The sequence below is a fragment of the Garra rufa genome, chromosome 17 (assembly GCF_049309525.1).
Source record: "Garra rufa chromosome 17, GarRuf1.0, whole genome shotgun sequence".
NCBI lineage: Eukaryota > Metazoa > Chordata > Actinopteri > Cypriniformes > Cyprinidae > Garra > Garra rufa.
The window spans coordinates 10,120,365-10,131,550 of NC_133377.1; the positions used below are offsets into that span (position 1 = coordinate 10,120,365).

Consider the following 11,186-nt stretch of genomic DNA (forward strand, 5'->3'; position numbering starts at 1 on the left):
TTCTGGCAGTTAGCGTGACAATGCCAGGCTTATTCATATACTGGCAGAGTTGGTTGGCAGCACCGGTACTCAGATGTGACGAGACACTGGGAGCTGGCACAAGCTAAGAGACGCCACTTACCCGCGGCGCACGTACGTACACTCACCCTGCCTCCCAAAACCCCCTCTGCTGCATCCCGAAGGAGCTCGGAGCCTCGTTAATGAGCACCAGGAGCACATGGGTGTGTGACAGAGCGAGGAGAAGTGTCTCTCATTCACACACACTCATGCATACGCACACCCATCACATAGATGGCCCAAATGGGACTTGGGGCTCCTAGCATACTTAAAGCGTTCCAATGAGGGCATACGCAATGAGGATGCAAGATCCCCACCAGTCAACGAGACACCAGACATGTAACATTACTTGCTTCTGCATTACTCGTTTCTTTTCGAAAGGTTTTAAAGAGGCCAAATTGAACACAGATCATCTTTGTAACCACCATTGAGCACGCATTTCCTGTGCAGCCTGAGAAACTTCCCTTTTCATTGCAATCTTTTTTGCAAACATCCCCTCCAGACAGGTTGTTCAGCAGCATTAGCAGACCATAAGAGCCATTGAATCTTGCACCACGTGCACAAACCACAATGGATGAAGTAAAAGTCTGTTGGTCTCTAACGACCGGGTTGACGGAGCTGGCTAGACAACCAAGCATGCATCCACTAGTTTCTTCAATAAAACAACATGACAAACTTTTTGAATGCATTGACTCTCACAGTGCCACATGGTGCAACCATTAATTATATCTGCCATCCAGAGTATAGCAATTATCCACCTGAAACCTGTACTTCCACCAAGGTTTCTGTCAATCAGGTCATAAAGAGAATCACTCTGACACTGAAAGGAGCATAAACGAACAAAAGATAAATTCCTTTATCTGCATGTCGGAAGTTATTCTTTGAAGATGAATATGTAATAACAGTGGATTCATTGTTATAACACAAATTCCTTGAAAAAGACTAAGCAAGAGAGGGGGGAAAACAAGGCCGGGAGAGATGGCCTTCAAGAGCAAAAATATGAAAGCACTCCTTCCTCTCTCTACACATGTCCTCCAGATGCTGGAGGAAGAAAGGAAACAAGCACACACAGCGGTATTTGCCCAAGATTTGGGTCAGCACCGCAGAGTGTACGTCTATGCTCGCTGGGTCTGCCGTAAGCTGACTGGAGGTGATTGGCTAGAGTCAGCCATGGCAAAAAAAAAGTGCTTTTGCTTTGTTTGCTCTGAGCAGAAGCCATGAAGGGGACGACAAAGAGAGGGAGAGAGGTTATCCGATGGGGGAGGCCAACAGAGGCACCCTATTACACCCTCTACCTCAGTGCATTGGAATGTCTGCACAACACGGGCCACTTCAGAGCAAAGAGTCCTTAGGGTCTGTCCTTTTACTCTGCTCCCCTGGGCTCCTACTTTAACCTCTTTTCGGCTGACAATATCAAAATGAGATTACTCCCACTGGAATGATAAAGTGCACTAAAACCAAGAGTTGCCTAGCTGGAGCATGATCCTTTGGAAGCAATTTAAGACTTGTATTCTGCTGCAATGTGGAAGCTAAACTATGAGCAAAGATGCATGCCTTACTTTGAAAGGTCATCATTAGAGAAAGGCGCTTTTAGAAGCATGTCTTTCAGTCCAGGTCAGGAATAGTCCTCAAAACTTTCGAGAGGCTTCTGATAATTGGAAAAGGGGTAGAGTAGGCCCAAGATCTCTCGAGGCACTCATACCTGCTTAAAGATCCCTGATTCCTTGAAAGTCATTCTGTCCTGTAGGTATGCTTGCAGTGACTGCACAGGGTGGCAAAAACACGTCTGTGCGTCAAGACAGGAACACTGTTATCATTTCCTCTCCACTCCACTGATCAGCTCGGCACTATCACTGTGCCACGGGCAGCCCGCAGATGGACGGCACAACCGAGCTTGACATGCCTGAGTGACAAATTGCCATCGCCAGTCAGTTGCGTCAAGTGCAAAACAACGGCCAAAATGTAATAGATTTATAAGAGAGCCAGGCATTTCGTTTTTACAGAAATAAATAAATGCCAGGCTGAATTACAGGTTATAGGAGAAAGCTGGCCACCTTCAGAGCTACAGCTGGCCCAATAAAAAGAGGCATTAACAACAAAACCTCTATACACAACGACCCTGGACTGGGGCCCCACAGTTACGTCTGCGAGCGAACAAGATATAGAAGCTGGCCAGGCTTTTGTTGATGAGTTAACACAACAGATCTGCACCACAGCAAAGGCAGATTGCAAGAGAGATAAAATGTGAGAGGAAAACAAGATGGAAACAATACAGTCCGGAAGATATGCTTGAGATTATGATAAGTCACACAGCAGCACATCAAGGATCGTATAGGTCAGGGGTGTCCATTCCTGCTCCAGGAAGGCTACCTTCCAACAAAGTTTAGCTCCAAACCTAATTAAACACTCCTGAATCAACTAATCAAGGTCTCCCAGGGTGTATCCAAAATCATCCCATATTCCCTCATTCCCTGTTCACCTCAGTCTACTAATTTAGTCCACTGAATTAGTCAATATATAAGGCTATGGAGGCAATTTTGGACAAAGCCTTGTCTTTTCTGTTATCAATTATCCTCATGTCATTTCAGACCCATAAACTTCAGGAGAAAGTCCATGCTGCTCTTTTCCATGCATAGCAAGTAAATCAAAACTGTCAAGTTAAGAGACTCCAAAAAAGCTAAACTAGAAGACACCACATTTTTTCATTTTTATTCACTGGAAAACTATCAAATCTCATAATAAGCCCAATTAAATTACAGGCTGGGGCCCAAACCAAACTACCTTCAAAAGCTTACCTAGACACATAAAGAGGGTTAAATCAATCCCAGTCTCTGTTGTGGTTCATGAAATTTCTTAACAGCCTAGGAGAGGCTGAATAAAGAATATTAATGCAAGGTAAATCTAACCAAACCCTCTCCTTCAGTCTGAGTCTGAACAGGACTCAAATCTGTCACAGCCTGCAGGAGACCACACACCTAAAGAAGCATCTAGCTGCCCTTTAAACACACAACAAGGACCATATGTTTAAAGGGATGACACCATACAGTCATGAGCAATTAGGACTGACCAAAATGAAACCATCCTGCAGAAACAGGAAAGAGAGCACTGAATCAGCCAGGGGAGCGTGTGGTCCTCCTGACCTTTCTCAAATCAAACAGTTATGTGACCTCCTGGGAATGAATGATTGTTTATTTGACGAAGGAATTTTTGTGTCGGAGGTAACATTCAATTTAGCAGTGGCCTGGTGACCAAGTTCCTAAAATGTCATGTCATATAATTTGACTAAAAAGAATTCAAGACTTTAAGTCCACTAACCTACACACAAAACGCAAACCAGCTACTCAGAAAAGATGTAATTACAAGGACAGGGCCAAATGAGTTTTCCACACAGGCATGTGCAAATGGCTCCAAAAGGGCTGAAGAACCCAAACCAGGTTAACTTGATCTAATAAAATAGCTTAGCCTTTGAAGACGCCAACCACACCGCAGTTTCTTTTTTTTCTACCTTTCCCACAAAATTTACATTTTGGCCAGCATAGAGGCAGAATCCAGGGCAAGATTTGCCTGCTCAACTTTACCACAAAGCAAATGAGACTGACATCAGCCATTATGTGGGACCAATTTGACATGTTTGATTTAGATCAGGTGAAATATAGCACTTGTGTGAATGACGACTGTTCTATTTCTGCTGAAAATGAGACAGCTTTCTGTGGATTTCAGCATGGGCTGATTTAGTGTCTGGTCATGTACCATAAACCAGACAGAGCATTCAAGAGCTGATCATGTGTGTTTAAACTGTGCAGAATTCCACACACACACACACACACACACACACACACACACACACACCGATGAATAAGTGTGTGAGCGCTCTGGACAGAGGAAGCAGAGTATGACTAGGAGGAAACCCCACACATTAGACGTGGTAAAGCATGAAAAATCTCAGAGCTAACAGTCTTACCGGATCAATACACTCAGCACCAGCAGAATGAGGAGATTATAATGTAGCGTTCACCGACTAACACATCCGCCTCAGTCCTTTAAAAGCAAAACATTACACATAGCACACATACATCTTCATAGGACATCAAATCAAAAATCGGAATTGCTAATGTTCGTCAACAATGTTAAGGCAGGGCTTAGCATAGTCAATTAACCAATACGGCACACAGTGTTGTGTCCTCACATGGTCACCAGAGTGAATTAAAATCTGTCTGCATGTGTGTTTGTGTGAGAGAGATGATATTTGTGGAGAAAACGCCCTGTGGAGTTGGTGCAGAGATCAGCCTTATGAAACTGGAGAGTTCCTGCCGGCGCTGTGTGAAGTCTTAATGCGGCTCTGCTAAACACGTTTACAGCACCACACCGCAACCAAACACTCCCAGGCCCCCACCTCTCCATCCCTTTAACACCCTTTTCTCCTCCATTTATAAAACCTCTCCTTCGCATTCTGCCTTTCTTTCTTTTGATGAGAGATCGTCTAATGGATCTGACAGGTCGCCCCCAGCCTGTGCAAGCCTTTAATAAATAAACGCAGAGATTTCTCCACTGCCGCAGCAATTGGAGAGGAACAAAGCTGAAATCAAAGAGTGTAATCAGCACGGAGGGATTTCAGAGGAAATGCAACTCTTGTTTCTCCTGGGTGGCACAGGAAGATGTATACAAACCCACAACAGCCCTGCCACCCACCCTAACACAAACACACACAGATGGAAGGAAAACAGATTTTCAAGTGTGTGAACCGGCTTGAGCTGAAGTGATTGACAAAAGCATCATGTGCTTTCAACTTCCATTAAATAAGACAAAAAAGGCAAACGTCAGACAAAATAATAAATAAAAACATTCTGCTAAAAGACTTTGGAAAAGGAGACAAAATAAAAACAATCTGTTAGAAAAAGACAAAATGCAAAAACATTTTGCAAGAAAAATGCCCTATGCCCTACAAAACAAAAGACAACAAACCAAAAACATCAAATGAAACTAAATGTAATGTTTTCTGTCTGGTCCAATAGGTCATTTATGCTCATTAGCTACTTCAAACTGGCATTTCCCACCAGCTGTTGGACTTGGTTTTGACCTGGTATAGCATCTAGGTCATGCTGGGTAAAGCTACTACGTCACCTTGAACCACAAAAGATTCCGAAAACAGGTTTGATCTTGCAACATCTCAGTTTCCAGAGCTGTCAACTGTAATCTCCCTCCATGTATCCTAGAATGCCTGGTTCAGCGTGGGCCTCCGAAGCTCACGTGTAGAGCTGGCGGAAGCTCTTAATGCTCAAACACACAGACAAACATGAGTTGCTCTGAGTCATATGTAAGAGTTTAAGCTGGCAGCGGAGGGTTTGGGAAATCTATGCAAGGAAACACATGGTTTTGCTAACATCAGGCTAACTACAGAGAAGAAGTCAGAACAAGTAAACACAGCACGCTCATTACCGCTTAGCAAAAGTCAGCTGTTAAAACACTCCTCTACTCAAAGTTTATTATTTTCTCAGAAAGAAATAGGCTAAATAAAATTCTAAATCCTGCACAAAGTCATTTCAATTGCATGCAAATCAGAAATATATTACATTCTTGAGAGAACGCTGTGTCTTCAAAAGCTGCGGAAAGGACAAGGACCTCAGAAAAAGGAGCAACAGTCAATTCAGCTACCCGAGGGACTCTGAACGCTCAAAAAGCAATCCATATCATGTACAATCAATACGTTCGTGCTGGACAGCGTATGCCAAGCTAAGTGCGGCCATCAAATGGCACGCAGTGCAGAGGATGTTCAGCTAAAGTGGATGATAGGAAGAAATCTCAAATACAACTGAATCTGGATTAAACCATCTAAGAATGTTGAAGAGTTTCATCACAGCAGATATGAGATGTTTAAAATTACATTTTACCTTTCTCCAAAAGACTTTCTTCCCTCTGATCACAGCAATATGTCTTACATGCACTTCTCCGTCGCCCTGACCTCTGCTCCGCTCAGTATCTTCATCCGTCCCCTCATTTGCTCTTTGTGACTCTGGTGTAATTGACCAAAGTTAGCTTGTTACCTCAGTACTAGCGCCTGCCAACTGGAGGAGCGCCAGAAGCGCTGTGTGTGTGTGTGTGTGTGTGTGTGTGTGTGTGTGTGTGTGTGTGTGTGTGGACGTGAGGGGACAGTAAAGCAGGTTTCTGCTGACAGCGGCCAAATCTGACTCAGACAGTCAGAAGTCGAAAGAAATGTCTCTGCTAAAACATCCCAATCCCATTTACAGAGTAATAACAGAAGAACTGGACATTTATTTCAGTCTATAAACCACAGTCATAAAGGGTAAGAAATATGCTCATAAACTCATAACCACTGCAAATCGACTGAATTATCGGCTGGCTCTGACAGTTCAGCAGCACTTTTAAACATAAATGACAACTTGAGACAACTGTAAAAGATCTCTGTGTCAACAAGCATCAGTGAAAATCCAAAAGCACACCACTGCAAACCAACAACATTCTCAAGATGTCTGGTAACTCTTGTTGAAGCTCTTGTACAACATTGACTTTATGCCAATGCAGAGTGATCTGAGAAAATGTGCTGCATTTTCAAACTGCATTTTGCACTACTTTTAGATCTAGGTTTGCAAATGGTGTTTATTAAAAAATATGGCCGCACTGAACGTAAACAATGGCACTAAACCGAACAGAACTGGCATATTTTGCTGATTATTGCTGCATTATTGATCATTTATTGTCATGTTTTGGGCTGTACTAATCGGTCAGATAGGGAAAAACATTTGGAGTAATATAGACTGCCAAAAGTTATAACAAATCTAGGAGAAGAGTGCAAAACGCATTTGTGGAATCAGGATTTCCAGAGCGAGAATCTTAACAACATTCCTGTTTGTTCTTAAATCTGGTCAGGTAGGTGAAATATTAGGCTAATCTTAATACTGCTCGTATGTATCTTTACCACCTATTAACTTTAGTTTGTCAAAATATTGTGCTCTTTCCTGCATACTAAGTCCTTCTGTATATGATTTAGCAGCTTCCACACATTTTTTTCTGTGGTTTAGACAGCATAAATTAGCAGAACAATGTATTCAGTAGGACATTAACCGTGCAATCCATGTTGTTGTTTACATCAAGTATCTCCGATATAGCAGTGCATCTAGGTAACTGACCAAACCGTGATGTAAGTGCAAACCCTTTATACTTTTGAGAGTTTTATACATATCTAAAGCTGTTTTAATCTTTTATATGAGTGACAAACCAGAAGGTCACTGTATCAGCCAGTGCGGTTTCAAATCTCAAACATGCACACTCTACAAGATTTGAAAATAATGGCGCATTACACGTGATCTCACACAGCAGATTATTATTGACGTTTCAGCAACTAATGTTTACATATTTTAGCTAGCATGCTAGCAGCTTTCTACCCTCATCCGGTGCATTAAAAACTGAGGCAATTCCACCCAAATGCTTCTATTTGTCCTTACGTTTGTGGTACGTTTTCGACACATTATACAGACGTTTTATTGCAAAACTTCCACAAGCAGTTTCCTCCATGTCCACTATCCAACGGACCCATACAGCAGCTTGTTTTGCGGTCGCATATTGCCTATAATGGTTTTGCACTTACGTTTTTGGTCAGTTACCCGGATGCACGGCTGTATTGGAGATACTCGGATGTAAACAACAGCATTGATTGCATGGTTAATGTACTACTGAATACGCTGTTCTAACTAATTTATGCTGTGTAAACCACAGAAAAAAATGTGTGTAAGCTGCTAAATCATATAGAGAAGGACTTAGTAAGCAGGAAATTTTGACAAACTAAAGTTAATGGGTGGTAAATATACATACAAGCAGTAATAATTAAGACATTAGCCTAATATTTCACCTACCTGACCAGAAATGATAACAAAAACAAATGTTAAGATTCTTGACCTGGAAATTCTGGTTCAGTTTGGCAAACCACAAACGCCTTTTGTTCCTCAGACAGTTTTTTGCACTCTTCGCCTTGATTTGTTATAACTTTTGGCAGTCTATAGTACTTCATATGTTTTCCCAGTCTGACCAATTAGTACAGCCCAAAACATGACAACAATTTAATATTTTCAGCAGCAATAATCAGCAAAATATGCAAGTTTTATTCAGCTCAGCGGCACAGTTTACGTTCAGTGCCGCCATTATGGCCGATTGATGATGCGTTGTAAAAACTATATAAATGATACTAAAATTACACCTCTTAGCATCATATGTGAGTCCATCATAGTTAATCAATCATAATTAATCATAGTTACTAAATATTTTCACTTTGGAGGCTTAACGTCGAATTATCTTTTTTCTCTCTCTTCTGCTCTCAGTTGTGTTTGGCAATGCTAGTAGCACAAAAATTACACTAATCAATACTATTTATTACATGTGCATACGTTGCCAAATATTTAGTTAGTGAGTGATGTTAGTGAGGTCATTCATAAATTCAGTAAGAAATTCATTACTGACTGACACCAGCATGTTTTCATTTCTCATCTCACTTCATTTAGACAGCAAACACAACAAAACTCAAGAAGGCTAAAGTTATTTTCTTTGCTGTGGTGCTGTTGACATCAGCCTCCGTAGGTCACAGCATGCCAGCAGGCAAATGTGAAGTCAAAACTTATACTTCAGGGACAGGATTGGAAACAATTTTAAACAAAGTTATGGGAAAACAGACCAGAAACAGAGAAAGAACTCAGTTTTACCTCCATTAACCCTCAGAATTTAAACTAAAGTTTTTTTTTTTAAGAAATCCATTAGTTTTTGGGTGAATTTTTAAGAAAGACATTTTGAAATGAGAAGAGAAAAGCACTGCAGACAGAGAGAGTGAGCACAATGTGTGCCCTGTATGGGGCTGAGAGGCTTGCGAGCGCGACGCGGCGTGCGAGAATTAGCTCTTCCACTCACAGCTGCTGTAAATATTTTCCAAACCATTGGCAAGAAAGCAGCAACTGCAGCGTTGAGAGAGCTAGCTAACACCATGGTGTCGCTCAGCGAGGGTTTTATGGCACCGGGGTAAACAAAGCACCACGTCCTGGGATGCCCTTCTGAGGTTGGCACGACCTCGTCAGATTTCTCTCTCTAAGACACACTGAGGTGTTTATGCCAGGCCACACTCCTGACTCATGTGCTGGGAGACAAATTGGACAGCTGGGGGCTGGACGCCGAGAGACGGCGCATTATGAACTCGCGAGACTGCACTTTTACAGACTGACACAAACCATCTGACTTCAGAGATCGTCAACTTATGCCGTAATGCAAAAAACAGAACTCAAGTGATCTTAAAAGGAGAAAACTCATGGAAAACCAGCTAAAACTAGTACAGCAAGACACTCACAATGCCACAGAAGAACCCTTTTTGTCTAAATGGTTCCATAAAGAACCTTTAACATCTGAAGAACTTTTCTGTTTCACAAAAGGTTCTTTGTGGCAAAAGAAGGTTCTTCAGATTATAAAAAAGTAAGAAAGAGATGGTTCTTTCAAAAACCTTTGACTTAATGGTTCTTTGTGGAAGCAAAAAATGGTTCTTTTATGGCATCGCTTGAAGAACCTTTTAAAAGCACCTTTATTTTGTGTGTAGTTGGTCCAAACTGGTTGTTTTTGGTCACTGGCTGGCCTAGATGATTTGATTATCAGCTAGTTTTCCTGGTTTGGACTTAGTAGACATTTACATTTACACATTTAGCAGACAGTGTGAACTACTAGACCACCCTGGACTAGCAGAGATTCAGCTAACATGGTCAAAAATCACTCTCAACTAAACCGAACTCTTTTTGCATTAGGGAGTTTTCATTTTTATTTATTTTTGGAGGATTTAGCTATTTTCAATGCATTTAAAGTGCCCCTATTATGCCTTTTCAAATATGATATTTCATGTAGTGTGTCATGTAGCTGTATGTGAACATAAACTATCTGCAAAGTTGTGACGCCGACAGTGCACGACAAATGAAGTCGGCTCACATTCGCCTAAACGAGTCGTCAGCAATTCGAATCTTTTTCTGTTACGGCCACACGTCACGAACTACACATTTGCATAATGTCCGCCCACGTTCTATGTCGCGAACAACTTGCCCGCCCACAAACAGTACAATTTTCACGTGGATTACATCATGTCAAGAAGACGCTGTATCCTGCGCTGTGAGAGTAAATTTGTTTTATATGCCTTTCCGAAAGATGAATCTACAAAGAATGAGTGGTTTTTTCAACAGCACCTCAGCAGTACAATTCCAATCTTGTGTTGCGTTCGCGTCATTTTACTGATGACTGCTTTTCCAATCTTGGGGAGTAACGTTACAACGCGGGATTCACCAAACGCTTGGTTTTAAAAAATGGATCAGTGCCCAGTTTATTTGGACCGGCTTGCTCCTCTGAACTTCTACCTGTAAGTATGATTAATAATTGATGATTGTATTTTCTAGCGATCGTTCAAAATACGTCTTTGTGTACGTTATGGTGTGTAACAACCCCGCACATGTCTTGGTAACCGGCTAACTTTCTGTAGCTGTAACTTTCTGTTTCTGTAGTTCTGTTGTTCAGCTGTGAGTGCAATGTAGTCTAAAAATTGTGATAGATGCAGCTTGACTGTCTGTCTGCCTTATTAGTTTAAGTAATGATAATGATAAACGATGGCTTAACGCAGTGTTATGCATTATACGATGTTGAAGTTCACAACGTAGAGGTGTGCCCGGTTCGCTTACAAAAGCAAATTGCAAGCACTTTCCACAGTTAACATATGACACTTACCACTGAGAAACGTCCTGCTCCAGTCGTGCTTGCGAAACAGTTTCTTGCCGATGTGCCACTTCAACTGTTTCATCGTCAGACTCCGGCTCGAATTGATAGGGTAAAATCGAGGCCATCTTTTCTATGCATTAACAGGTCTCCGCAGCTGTCATTCAGTTATGCCAATGGCCGTTTCGTTTTGCGCTGTAGCGGTAGACCAATCATGAAGGACTGCACCATCTGACCAATCACAGCAGTGAGGGCTCACGGAAAGGAGGGGTTTAGAGAGACTGATTCTTCGAACTGCTTCACACGAGTCATTTACGAATCATTTAGAAACAGGGTAAAATTAAATCTATTTTTGGAGAAGACTAAAGTGTTTTTTGAACTTGCATACATGTAAA

At 41.8% G+C, this 11,186-nt stretch overlaps 1 protein-coding gene across 1 annotated transcript in view; it reads right to left on the reverse strand.

The window, feature by feature from the left end:
• jarid2b (jumonji and AT-rich interaction domain containing 2b) overlaps nucleotides 1-11,186 on the reverse strand; it is a 93,490-nt gene that overhangs the window by 69,053 nt on the left and 13,251 nt on the right. Inside the window, exons 3-6 of the mRNA XM_073822437.1 lie at nucleotides 3,125-3,139; nucleotides 2,964-3,014; nucleotides 823-877; nucleotides 549-709 (exon numbers count right to left, since the gene is read on the reverse strand). Coding sequence (XP_073678538.1) covers nucleotides 549-709; nucleotides 823-877; nucleotides 2,964-3,014; nucleotides 3,125-3,139 — 282 coding nt within the window. The remainder of the gene's footprint in view (nucleotides 1-548; nucleotides 710-822; nucleotides 878-2,963; nucleotides 3,015-3,124; nucleotides 3,140-11,186) is intronic.